Source organism: Phacochoerus africanus, chromosome 2 (assembly GCF_016906955.1).
Source record: "Phacochoerus africanus isolate WHEZ1 chromosome 2, ROS_Pafr_v1, whole genome shotgun sequence".
NCBI classification, from domain to species: domain Eukaryota; kingdom Metazoa; phylum Chordata; class Mammalia; order Artiodactyla; family Suidae; genus Phacochoerus; species Phacochoerus africanus.
Window position 1 is genome coordinate 257172570 of NC_062545.1, and position 14394 is coordinate 257186963.

Here is a 14394-nt window from a genome sequence, read left to right on the forward strand (position 1 = left end):
TGCTGCTCAAAATTGCTTTGTGATCTGGCTTCACCAGGTTTGCCAGCTTCATTTGCTCCCAGCCTCACTTACTACTCTCTGGCTGTAGAAATACGAAGATGTGCTCTCATTATTCTACCACAGTGCCTTTGCACAAGCCAGTCCTTCCAGCTCCCTGTTCTCTCTTCACTCCTTCATCCATCATCCTTGAAGACTCACCTCAGGTGTCACTCCCTCCACAGAGCCATCTCTTATACCTTATACATTTTTTGCTTAGGTGGACCTGGGGTTTCATTTTTGTACCTTGCTGCATAGTTTAGAGCAATTTCACCTCCTCAAACCTCACTTTTCATATTTGTAAAATTGGGATGGTAAAATCTACCCCAGGTTGTTATTGTGAGGATTGGGTGGCAAATAAGTGAAATGCTTAGCACAGCTATCTGGCACACAGTAGACACTTAACCTGAGCACTGCTGATGGCAAGAGAAATGCTGGCCCCAGTGGAGTAGGTGTGGTGTACCTTGCACTACCAGCACCTCCTCTAGATGGAAGCAGAAGCCACTGTTGGGTTACCCCACCCACAACAGTGGGCTGTGAACTTCAGGTCTCCAGTCCCCACAGCACTTCCACCAGAACAAGACAAATCAAAGAGATCACGCAAGAAGACTTCTGGAGCTGGAGAAGCACTTAGGGGTCATTTGGCACACATGAGGAGACTGGGATTCAGAGAGAGAAAATTGGGGTTATGGTAAGCACGATGGCATCTGCTTCCTGGAGCAAAGTGAAACGGTGCCCTGGAGTGATGGAAACGTGGTCCCTTTAAGTACAGAAAAAAATACCCTTTCTGCTCTCAGGTCTAACCTTTGAGCCTCACTCACCTGCAGCTGGCAAAGCAGAGATGGGGCTGTCTGTGATGTCACAGAGCCTGGGAACCAGGGAATGTTGGGGACAGAGGGGTTTGACTGGACCACAAAGGTAGGGAGGAGGCAGCAAGTCTACTGACCCTCCCACCCGTGGTCCGTCCTTCTTTTTTTTTTTTGGCTTTTTTTTTTTTTTGGCTTTTTGCTTTTCTACAGCTGCTCCCACGGCATATGAAGGTTCCCAGGCTAGGTGTCTAATCAGAGCTGTAGCCACTGGCCTACACCACAGCCACAGCGACACCAGATCCGAGCCTCGTCTGTGACCTACACCACAGTTCACGGCAGTGCCAGATCCTTAACCCACTGAGCGAGGCCAGGGATTGAACCCCCTACCTCATGGTTACTAGTCAGATTCATTAACCAATGGGAACGCCCATGGTCCTTCCTTCTGTCCATGGTACCATGCTACGCATCATGCTCATCAAGCTGGCGGGGGTGGTTCTGCCTCATGTAGCTTCTATCCTGGGAATAGTAGGCTATTGAGGCATGTTCTTCTCATGAGGGTTCTAGAGGCATGTAATAGCAAGCCCCACTGTGAAAACACATTTCTAAGTCTCTACTGGTTCTTATCACAGGATATTGAATATAGTTCCCTGTGCTATACAGTACCCTATGTTTATAATTTTTCCTAAGTTAATTTTTAAATTTAGCACGGTCACAATGAAAATATCAGTATTTTAATGGAGCTAGACAAATTGATACTAATATTTATATGTAAAGAAACATGCAAGTATAAGACCACCTGGTACCAGAAGATGAACAGACTTACCAGTAAAATAAAAAGTTCAGAAAGAGACCAAATACATACGACATTTTCCATACATGATGTAAAGGAGTAAGCTCAAGTGACTGGGCCAAAGATGGTTTGTTTTGGGGTTTTTTTTTTGTCTTTTTGCCTTTTCTAGGGCCGCCTCCACGGCATATGGAAGTTCCCAGGCCAGGGGTCCAGTCGGAGCTGTAGCCACCAGCCTACACCAGGGCCACAGCAATGCGGGATCCAAGCCGTGTCTGCAACCTTCACCACAGCTCACGGCAACGCTGGACCCTTAACCCGCTGAGCAAGGGCAGGGATCGAACCCTCAACCTCATGGTTCCTAGTTGGATTTGTTAACCACTGCACCACAACGGGAACTCCCAAAGATGGTTTTTTAAGTAAATGTGCTGGAATGACTAGTCATTTGGAAAGAAGATACAGATCCACTTGGAAAAAAAGAATATATATATATATGTAAAATATATATTATATATATAAAATGCCAAATGGAACAGGGATCTAGATGTTACAAAATAAAAGTATACATGCATGTTAGAAAACATGACAGAATTCTATAAACTGAATTTCCTGAAAGACTTTCTAACCATGACCCAAAATCTGAATGCAATAAAATAATAAATTTGACTTCAAGACAAAGATCATCACAAGCAAAATCAAAAGACAAATGGAAAACTGCAGAAACTTTCAAAATGTCTATCTTGTATAAAAAACTAATATCCCTAGTAAATAAAAAATACCTAAGAATTAAAAAGATGACAGTTTTTAAAAAAGGACAGATGAAATGAACAAGAAATGTCACAAGGATACGTAATAATGGACCTAAAACATCCTTTTTTTAAATAGTAGGAGATTAACTAATGAATGTAGAAGGAATAAGGGAGTTAGAGAAACCATTATTTGGCAAATATCATAGTAACAATTGATTCCAACCAGAATTATTTTGAGTTGTTTAAACTAGTGAGTGAAAGTTTGGTGGGGAACCAGATATTCACAGAGTCTCACGGTATCCCCCTCCCTCAATGTACCCATTCCTTTCAAAGAGAAAAGTCGTCATTTTCAGTAGAGAAACATGGCAGCAAACACCACCTTAATCATATTAAGATAACATTGCGAAGAGGACCCAGCTACAACATGTGCCTCCTGATATGATGCACTGAGGACCCCATATTGCTGCTGTGGTATTCCTGCAAAAATATGCAAAGCTGGAATCTAATCACAGGGGCATAGCAGATAAACCCAAATTGAGGGACATTCCATGAGACAGTCATGCCTGTCCTCCAGAAAGGTGAAGCTCATGAAGATAAAAGATACCATGGTTCCGGATTAAAGGAAACTAGAGGAGTTCCCATGGTGGTGCAGTGGTTAATGAATCCGACTAGGAACCATGAGGTTGCGGGTTCGATCCCTGCCCTTGCTCAGTGGGTTAAGGGTCCGGCGTTGCCATGAGCTGTGGTGTAGGTTGCAGACGCGGCTTGGATCCAGTGTTGCTGTGGCTCTGGCGTAGGCCGGTGGCTACAGCCCCGATTGGACCCCTAGCCTGGGAACCTCCATATACCACCAGAACAGCCCTAGAAAAGGCAAAAGACAAAAAAAAAAAGGAAACTAGAGAGACATGGCAACAGGATGCAGTTATAATGTGGGATTAGATGTTGGACTGGGCAAAAAGGTACCATAAGACATTTGTGGGACAACTGAAATTTGAATAGTATCATATCAGTGTTGAATTTCTTGCTTTTGGTAACAGTGCTGTTATGTTAAAGAATATCCTCATTTTTAGGAAGTACACACTGAAGTATTAAAGGTAAAGGGACATAATATGCACAACTCACTCAAATGATTTAGAAAAAAATAATAGAGTATATAGAGATGGTGAAGCAAATGGGGAAGATGTTAAGAATTGGTGAATTTGGGTAAAAAGCAAATGGGAATTATTTGTGTTATTCTTGCAACTTTTCTGTAAGTTAGAAATTATTTTAAAATTAAAAAAAAAACTATCCAGAAGGTTAAAACAATTTGTTTTAGGATCATTCGGTGTGACAGTATATTTAAAAATGATAAGATGCAATTTGGAAGTGATACTCCCTGGTAAGGGGGAGGGGAAAAGAAGAAGGACACAGGCCTTTGATGTCACCAGACTTTAATTGGAGGCAGCTCCTCCGCAGTGGCTTTTCTGGGAGCTGAAGTGATTCTCGCTGGTGGCCCAGGGGGTGGTTCAGACATCTTCTCCTCCTCTGGGGGAGTTTCCGAATCGGTCTTCATGGCCCCTGTTCACCGCCCTCTTCCTCCTGGAGGCACTCCAGCAGCCATGCAGCTTCAAAGACCTGCGAGGGGGCAGCCGTCTAGAATGTTCAGGGTCTCCCAATGCGGCACGGCGGGTATGGCCAGTGATCCTGGGAGTAGCGGTTTAGGTTTCTCTTGTGAAAACCTCTTTTGGAAACATGTGAATTCACATCTGAAAGAAGAAAGGAAACAAATTACACCGAGTGAAGCCTTGGCTTTTGGCCTGGCTGGACTGCTCCATCACCTCCATCCCTGATCCCTGTCAGATGGAGAACACTGTGTAAGCCACGGGGACTGTGGCCTGGGGCACTCTGGTACCCCATCGGAGCATCCGGTGACAGCAGGGTGTCTTGCAAAGTGCACAGGCCTGGAAAATAGAAGAATTGGGTCCATCCTGTTTCTTTTTTTTTTTTTGTCTTTTTGTTGTTGTTGTTGTTGCTATTTCTTGGGCCGCTCCCGCGGCACATGGAGGTTCCCAGGCTAGGGGTTGAATCGGAGCTGTAGCCACCGGCCCACGCCAGAGCCACAGCAACGCAGGATCCGAGCCACGTCTGCAACCTACACCGCAGCTCACGGCAACGCCGGATCGTTAACCCATTGAGCAAGGGCAGGGATCGAACCCGCAACCTCATGGTTCCTAGTCGGATTCGTTAACCACTGCGCCACGACGGGAACTCCTCCATCCTGTTTCTGACACTAACGATCACCCTGCTGGGCTTTTGCAAAGTCCCTTCCTGCTGCGGCTCTCAGGCTTCTCTATACAACCAGAGGTGTTTTGTTTTTGTTTTTGTTTTGTTTTGTTTGGGGCCACATCTGCAGCATATGGAAGTTCCCAGACTAGGGATCGAATCAGAGCTGCAGCTGCCAGCCTATGCCACAGCCACAGCAATTGCAGATCCTTAACCCACTGAGCGAGGCCAGGGATCAAACTTGCATCCTCATGATTACTGCTGGTTTGTTACTGCTGAGCCGCGACGGGAACTCCTAGAGGTATGTTTTTCATTCTGTTCCATGGAGCCCTGTGGTGGGAGGGGAAGGGATATGGAGGGGGTAGGTGAGCTAGTGGGACTCCCAGACCCCCATCCTGAATTAAAGAAAACAGGATGCTTTTTATAGAAATTTGACTCAGATTTTGATTGCCAGGAGCATTTAGAGAATTTTTTTTTTTTTTTGGTCTTTTTGCTATTTCTTTGGGCCGCTCCCGCAGCATATGGAGGTTCCCAGGCTAGGGGTCGAATCGGAGCTGTAGCCACCGGCCTACGACAGAGCCACAGCAACGCGGGATCCGAGCCGCGTCTGCAACCTACACCACAGCTCACGGCAACGCTGGATCGTCAACCCACTGAGTAAGGGCAGGGACCGAACCCGCAACCTCATGGTTCCTAGTCGGATTCGTTAACCACTGCGCCACGACGGGAACTCCAATTTAGAGAATTTTGAGGTGGGCTGGCTAATCCTTACCTCCCAACAGCCAGCATCATGGGGTGGTTGTGAGCTATGCCAGGTCACCTGGGTACAGCATTGGTACCTTATCAGTGGGGCTGCATTTCTTCTTCCTGGCTATGGCTACTGCCCAAGATCCAGAGGCATTTCTCCCCCAAGCGGACTGTGCTCAGTCCACAAGCATTTTCTGGCACTTCACCTGCCATGAACCTGGCTGAGTTTGGGGGAACAAACCCAACCAGGAATTTACTGTCTGCTGATTGAAGCTGACATTGAGCAAACAACCATACACAATGCCCATATGAGACGATGCCACCAGGGCTGAGGAGTAATGTATGGACCTGTGTTCTTTCCTCCCAGGCCCTCTGCTCCTTGTGTAATTCGCAGCTCAGAGGATCATGCACGCAAGTCTTAGACCCCTGGACTCTGTTCAGTGTGTTCTCGATGTGACTGCAGCTGCCTCAGGGAGTGGTTCTGCTTCTCCTGTCACCCCACTTAGCTTAGCTCAGTATCAAATTGAGGTTTGGTCGTTGGGACCAGGCCCCCTCCCCCAGAGGTTCCTGGTCAGCATTAGGACCCCAGTTTGAAACTCACCCTCAAATTCACTGCTGCTGAAACAGGAGGCCGTCTTCCCTGGACGGATCAGGCATTGTCCTGGGACAATGCAGGGCGTTGCGCTTTTGTGCTTGGGATTTTGTCCATCAAGTTCATCCTTCCGCAAACCTGGAAATGGTAACGCCATGTGGTCATGAGGGAAGACTCAGGGAAGATGGTGGAAGTGAAGGTGTTTTGCTAAATCTGGAGCAGTGCATGTGGACCAGCGGTGGCTATTAAGGTATGGGGAGTACCTGCACCTGCATCATCTAGTTTTTTGAGTTTTCCCCTCATAGGCAGAAACTGGATTCAAAATATGTATTCTTTTTAAAATATGAAATATGCTTTTTTCCTGTTTATAAATATAATGAATATCCATTACAGAACAGCTAGGAAATATCAAAGAATATGAAACAGGAAAAGAATGTTTTAAAAAATCCCTTCCCTTAGCAATTATCACAGTCCCAGTGTTTGCCTATGCATATTTTAAGAGATATATATATTATGCGTGCATTTTACTTTGTACATATCAACGTTTTTCTCATGCCATTAAACTTTAAGAAATAATGGTTGGAGTTCCCATCTGGCTCAGTGGTTAATGAATCTGACTAGGAACCATGAGGTTGCGGGTTCGATCCCTGGCCTTGCTCAGTGGGTTGGGGGTCTGGCATTGCCATGAGCTGTGGTGTAGGTTGCAGACATGGCTCGGATCTGGCATTGCTCTGGCTGTGGTGTAGGCCGGTGGCTACAGCTCCAACTGGACCCCTAGCCTGGGAATCTCCATTTGCCATGAGAGCGGCCCTAGAAGAGGCAAAAAGACAAAAAAAAAAAAAAGAATAAAAAGAAGTAATGGTTGCATATTATTCTATTTTATGGATAATTCAGGATTTATTTAACCAATATTCTATTGTTGGGTGTTTAGACTGTTTTCAAGTTTTGCTATCGTAAATACCACTGTGATGAACATTGTTGTCTCTAAGGCTTTGTTTTGATATATACTCCTACAGCCTTATGTGTGTAACGTACACTCTTGTCAACAGGCTAAGCTGTGTTCTATAATAAACAACCCTGAGCTTTCTTAGCTGTATACCTTGAACGAATGGCTTCACCTCTCTCTATCCCTCTTTTTTCAGATCTGCAAAATGACACATCATTTCTGGATAATCTGGACCACTTCTTAGAGTCATTATAGGGATTAAATAAGATCACTTTTCTAGTATGTAAGCTCTGCAACAGTAGGGAATTTATCTGATCACAGCTGGGTCCCTTATGCCTAGACAGTGCCTTGCATATGATCAAGGCTCAGTAATTATCATTATTATCTTGGGAAAAGGGACTGACGTTTTTAAGGTTCTTGGTTTTTATCATGAAATTATTTCCAGGGGAAGTATTTTAAAGTCTTCCCTGTGGATTTCTAGCAAAATATGTCATGAGAATTTTCTTCCTTGCCATTGAACTGTCCCATCTCTTTGTGGGACCATTCTAGCTGCCCGACTAGCCTCCCTGACCCCACTACTTGCTGCCCTACTATGTGTTGGTCAGTCCTAGCTTTGCCTGATCTTGACAATAATGCTGTTTTGTTTTTGTTTTTGTTTTTTTTTTCTATCTGAAACTGCTGATTTTGATCCCTGGTCTTCTCCACTATGACCTTTTGTCCTGGATCTCAAGAAGGGTGTCATTACAAACTGAAGGCCTTCTCTCTCTCTCCCCTGCTACATAGTAGCCTTGGAAGCCATGTGTTCCAAATGCACTGGCTAAAGATGAAAAGGGGATGGTTGATGTGTAACAGACTTTGCATGAGCAAGAGATACACTTTCCTTGTTATAAACCATTGAGACTTAAAGGCCTATTTGTTTTAACAGCAGAGCCTATCCTACCCTGGCCAATACCCCTATACAACAGTTTCCATTTGTTGGTTTTTGTTGAATGCCTGCTTTGCACAGGCCCCAGGCTCAGTGCTTCTATACATTCTCTCATGCAGTACTCCCAATGATCCTGAAAAGTAATAGTACAGTATGGGTATCCCCATTTTACAGGTTAGGACACTGAAGCTCAGAGTGAGAGGGTAACTGACTTGCTCAATTCTGTGAGCAGAGCTGATGGGAGCTAGCCCCAGTCCCAAAGGCAGGGATCTTAACCATTATCTTTATAGTCTATAACAAATGCTTCTCAAACTGTAATGTACATTCAGGTTTCCCCACAGGTCATGTTAAAATGTAGGTTCTAATTCAGTAGTTCTGAGTAGGTCTGAAAGTGCAGTTCTAACAAGCTCCCAGGTGATGCTAATGTTACTGGTCCATGAATCACACTTTAAGTATCAAGATTTTAAACTCTATTGTTTATCAATTTGGGTACTTAACCACCCCATCTTCCCCTCATTTTCTGTTGGAATTTTTCACTCAAAGGCTGAAGGAATTCTGAGGGTATCTCAGCAGGAGGGGGATCAGCAAAATGAGTTCTCCAGAGGCCGGGCAGGGTGCCTGTTACCTACCATGCTTGGGCGGCTGAAGCTCTTGGGTTTGACTGGGGGTCTTGCCGTCATCTATGGTACTGGGCTCCTCACAGTATTTGCAGCATAAACAGAAGATCTTCAAGGCCAGGTTTTGGTGGGCTGCTGTATGAAGTGAAGGAATGGGGGCCTTGGGTTCTGGGCCCTGAATGCCATATGCCCTACTGGAAATTCACTGTGATGGAGGTCATACAGGTTCAGACTCTCCCAAGGTATAGCTCTCCCCCATAGCCAGCAGGTCCAGACCCTTCATCCTAGGTTGCTCTCTCTCTTAAGGCCACTTTCTCTATTTCATACAAAATCTTCTTACCCATGGAAAGGAGTCGACACCTCTATCCTTCCAGCTTTGCTTGCAGGGGGAACTTACTGAATCAGCTGATCTTGAACTTGAGCCCCGTTCCTTGGGCAGGGTTGTTTCCTAAATAAACGGAAGACCAAGGGTGAAAAATGCCAGTCCTTTACCTGTGCTTACATTCCAGATAGGACCTCATTATGGCAAAACCCCAGCCCACATAGAAATACACATGATCATGCTTGGCTTTTAGAGAGATCTGTATTCCACCCCATTTCTAGGGATATGTTCTTGGGGGGGATTCCTTAACCTTCTTAAGCCTCACTTTTATCACCTGGAAAATGGGAATAACAGTGCCTCCTTTGCTGAAGTAAGGGTTTGAACAATCAAAAGTGATCCCTGTGGTTCTAGGTACACAATGTGCCCAGTCAGTGGTCATTCCATTTCCTTTCCCTTCCCTTCATGATGCCCATTGGCTCCAAACTATTCTGGCTGGTCCAGGTCCCACAAGGACATGGTAATGAGGCACAGTCTTGTACATGTAGTTCCTGGTTCTGCTGCCCACCTGCTATATGGCTTTGAGTAAGTCCAAGCTTGTCTCTGGGTCTCAAGGGCCTCATCAGTGATAAGAGGAAGTTAGGTTAGATGAGCTCTTCAAGGTTCTTCCTAGTTCTGATGGTCTAGAAGTATAAGGCCTGGTTTTCATCCCAAACTCCTTTCATTGTGTATCAAATTTTCCAGGTCTCCGAATACTTCCTGTTCTCCCCTCCCTTTCTGTGGCAAACCCCCTCCCCCGACTCATCATACCCAGCTCTCACTGTGTGAGCTGTCTCATTCATAGGCATTTGCTTTTCACTCTGTTGCTATACTGTCCAAGCCACCATCATCTCTTGCCTGAATTATAGCAATCTTACCCTTGGCTTCTTTTACCCTTGACTGCTTAATAATTAATACAAAATCTCTAATTTTCTGCACATAAGTTATTCAAGATAGCACAGTGTGTATACTGTGCCTAGATATACCCAGCAGACTAGTTACATCCCACTGACTAAACACATACAGATGTCCCCACTGCATGGGGTCCTCGAACCAAGAGGAATGACTTTATTTTATGACTTTATTTTCTTTAATGACTTTATTTTCTTAGGATTTATAAACAAATAGAAATTTATGGAGTTACCACTGCGGCTCAGTGGAAAGGAACCCAACTAGTACCCATGAGGACACAGGTTTGATCTCTGGTTGCTCAGTGGGTTAAGGATCCAGCGCTGCCATGAGCTGCAGTGTAGGTCACAGATGTGGCTCAGATCCCTCGTTGCTGTGGTTGTGTAGGCTGGCAGCTGCAGCTCTGATTGGACCCCTAGCCTGGGAATTTCCATATGCCACAGGTGTGGCCTTAAGAAGATTTTTTAAAAAAGAGAGAGAGAGAGAGAAAGGTTGAATAGATTCCTGGACACTTTCAAAGAACATTCTGGGGTAGATCAATAGCTTAAGTAGAAGGAGCCTTTTCTTCTTGCAAAGGACTCAGACCTGAAGTAGGGAACTTTAGTATGATAAATTTGAATGTTGAAATCTCAACTTTGATCTCCTTATTATTTTCAAATAGTCCTAAAAATTACCTAGAAATTAAATAATCTTATGGCCCCTTGGATAAAACAAGTCGCTCCTGAAATGAAAACAGGGCCAAAAGTTTCTCTGTTCTCAGAGAATATGGAGCCTGTGGATGAAGGTAGTTGTATATTCTTTGAGCAGAAAGACCGTTGGAAGAACTTATGCTTCTTAATGGCCAAAGGACAGCTGTCTAAATCTGTCCAAGGATGCCACTCTAAGGAGAACTTAGCACTCGACATTCTCCTGTCCTTCCCCTAAACTCCTAAGGAAAATTGTTGATACATAAATGTTAGCAATAAAACTGCTTGATTGTTGACATGGTTTATTTCTTACGGGGACATCAGACTCTTCAGTGCCAACAAGGATTAAGGCTGACTGTTCTTTGTGATGAATACATGGACCAAGTGCGTACCTCCTTAGCAAGGGGAAAAAAAAAACCCTTCATGCGGTCACCAACACCCCAGACTTCTGAGGTCAGCGACCCTGCCAATAGAGGTGGACAACACAGATGCTCATTTTCCTTCACCTTGGCTGACATAATACATAATACAGCTCACACCCTAGGGCACCACTGACCAATCGAAAATCCTTAGCTCAAGTAACTATGGATAATAGAATACCTTTGGATTTTATTGTGGCTAATCAGGGGGAGTATGCACTGTTATCATCACTTCATGTTGCTCCTTGATTAATACCACAAGTAAAGTTAATCTATGTCTAAGCCCAAAGAAAAGGCAACCTAATTATTTCAGGTAGACCTAGGGTATCATTTTGAGATTTATCTTCTTGATCATGCCTGGGAAATCATGGGCTATAATTCTAAAGCGCCTTCCAGAACTCTTTTAAAAGTACTTTTAATTATTATTGTTTGCCTCACAGTCATTCATTGGCTGTTGTCCAGAGGGTTGAATACTTTTATGTAGCAACTGGCCCAGCATATAGTTCTGCAGATGATTTAGAGACAAAAACAACGGGCTGGCTGATGCTCAAACTGAATATCAGATTTCTGTAAGTGGAAAAATGGAACTGTGTCTTCAAGGAAAGACAACAAGAGTGGTCAAGATCCAGAAAATCCCCGAGGGGTTCTCCTGCAGCTGTGGTTGAGGGAGAGCGGAGCTAGGGAGATTGAGAATAAAAAAGGAGTTCCCATGCTCCTCAGTGAAGACCGATTGCCCTGGAACCATGGTAATCATCATCAGAACCTGTTTAAACCCATTTAATCTATTTTAATAAGCTTTTACCCTGATGACCATTCTCCTGAAAGCAATAGACAGACAGGAGTTATATTGTCACGGGCGATGGTCTGCCATTCCTAAGCACTCTGCCTCTGAAATCCCACCCGTCCACGAATTCAATACCTCCCCAAATGCCTTAAATATTAGCCATTAGCTTTGTTCATGGACTTTGTCATTGGTGTATGATTCTCCCTTGCGTTATGAGAAATAAGTTCAGTTTTTGTTTGTTCCACATGTTGAATGGAGGTCTCTTCTGCTAAAGTAGCTTATGTATTACACAGTATCTTGGAGATCATTTTGTAGCATCAGCTCAGCAGAGCTTTTAAATTTAAGTTTAATTATATTTGGTCTGAATCTAGCACCAATGGTGTTCATAGCTTTCCTCTGTAGCAATTTCCTGAGAAAAAGAAGGACGTAGAACCACTTTCTCCTCTAAGGGTTGGTAGCCAAGTGTTTTGAACCTTTGAACCCTCTTCAGAAATGGGAAGGCTCGTAGGGAGAGCAGTGTCACAATTACAAGCACATTCTTTGGGGTATAATTCCTAAGGGCTTACTACCCGTTAGCTATGAACGTTAAAAGAAATTAACTTTCTTGAACCTCTGTTTCCTTATCTGTAAAATGGGAATGATAATAGAACTATCTACCCTAGAATGTGGTTGGAGAATTATATCATGATGGAAAGTGCTTAGCACAGCTGTCTGGCACCTTGTGAAGTCTCAATAAATGTAAATACAGATGCTGATGAAAATGTGGAGTTGATTTTGGCTGGGGCGGAGGGGTGTGATGTTCCTTGCACTACCAGCACCCCCCTCTAGATGGAAGCAGGAGCCAAAGAAAGGGGCCCTTGGGGTACCTCCCCCCGCGCCCCGCGCCGCTCCCCGCCGCCGCCGCCCCCACCGCAACAGTGGACTGTGAGCTACAGGTCTCCAGTGACCCCACAGCACTTCCACCAGAAGACAGATCAGTCACTCAAGAAGACTTCTGGAGCTAGAGGAGCACTTAGGGTCATTCAGCACACACGGGGAGACTGGGATTCAGAGAGAAAATTGGGGTTATGGTAAGCACGATGGCATCTGCTTCCTGGAGCAAAGTGAAACGGTGCCCTGGAGTGATGGAAACGTGGTCCCTTTAAGTACAGAAAAAAATACCCTTTCTGCTCTCAGGTCTAACCTTTGAGCCTCACTCACCTGCAGCTGGCAGAGCAGAGTTGGGGCTGTCTGTGATGTCACAGAGCCTGGGAACCAGGGAACGTTAGGGACAGGGGTTTGGACCGACTGTGAAGGGAGGAAGGAGAAAGCAAATGCTCACTGTTTCTCCAGTGGTCTTTCCCACTGTTCCCAATGCCATGCAGTCCTTTGGGCGCACTGAAACGAAGTCCTGGTGCCTCTTGTGAATGCATCCTCTGGTGAGGATGGCTGAGCCATAAGGGGGCAGTACCGGAAGCCAAAGACCTGGGTCTGCATTCTGTCTCCCTACCCAGCTAGGTGGTAATCTTAGGCCAATAGACTTTACTCCTCGGTTTCTTCCTCTTTAAAATGGGAACAATAATAATAATTATTAATTTGTCTAATTAAGCAATTGAGTCAGTTATACTTTCGGGATTAAGTGCCAGCAGGAAAACATTTCACATGGCGTCTAGGTGTAGTAAACACTCAAGAAATTGTTACTAATGTTATGTGCAAAAATAAAGGCACATTCTCTGCTTTTTCAGGAAAAGGAGAATCATTTTATATTGGAATCCTGGCAAAATCTCTCACCTTTAGGGCACTCTCTATTCCTTTATTTAGGACAGCTGAGTACTATTTTGGGAAGCCAAATTAGGTTGAAATGTTCTCAATCAGTGCTATTTTTGGAGGCTTATAGGAGGTCACCTGATACAAGAGGAACAGAAGAAAGCAAAAATTCAGCACAGTTTTGGTGTCCTGGTGGAAAGGTGAGTGGGAGTTGAGGTGTGAGGGAGGTGTGACCTAACCATTGCGAATACTTGATGGTGGGTTAAATAGTCTTTTAAACCTCACTTGTAAAGAAGTACTCCCGAATGGTAACATTGAAAGTTGTCAACTCTGGCTGCAAGTGAGTTTCAACTGAGATGTTTTTAAAATGTAAGATTGCCCTGGGGCCTAACTCCAGATAAATTAGCATCCCTGGGGGGAGTGGCAGGTGGAGCCTGGGGATCAGTATTTTTACAAGCTTTCTAGGTGATTCTTACATGGAATCAGGATGAAAACTACTGGAGTTCTCATCGTGGCTCAGTGGTTAATGAATCTGATTAGGAACCATGAGGTTTCAGTGTTCAATCCCTGGTCCCACTCAGAGGGTTAAGGATCTGGTGTTGCCATGAGCTGTGGTATAGGTCGAAGATGCAGCTCGGATCCCTCGTTGCTGCGGCTGTGGTGTAGGCTGGCTACAGCTCCAATTAGACCCCTATCCTAGGAACCTCCATGTGCTGCAGGTGTGGCCCTAGGAAAAACAAACAAACAAGCAAACAAAGACTGAAAACTACTAACTTTTTATTAGGAAGCAAAGACTTCCCTTAGAGTCACAGGAGGAATTTCTAAAAATGCCTCACCTGGTGTCCACTTTATAGGCCAGGAAAATCACTATTTCTGGGCATCGGTAGTTTTTAAAGCTCCCCAGATCTCCCTCCCCTTTAAAAAAGTGATTTATACTTGTCATATTAACATTGTGTAATTTTGAGACGTACATGTTAGTTTGATACATTTATATATGACAACATGATTACTATAGTAGTGTT

At 44.5% G+C, this 14394-nt stretch overlaps 1 protein-coding gene across 1 annotated transcript; it reads right to left on the minus strand.

Annotated features, from left to right (window-relative positions):
* Window positions 1-3794: 3794 nt before the first annotated feature.
* Window positions 3795-8672, minus strand: TEX48 (testis expressed 48; the record flags this gene model as incomplete). The annotated part of the gene is made up of 3 exons (XM_047769257.1): window positions 3795-4126; window positions 5992-6120; window positions 8483-8672. Coding segments are annotated over 3 exons (423 nt in total), but the record flags the coding sequence as incomplete, so codon positions are not given.
* Window positions 8673-14394: the final 5722 nt, after the last annotated feature.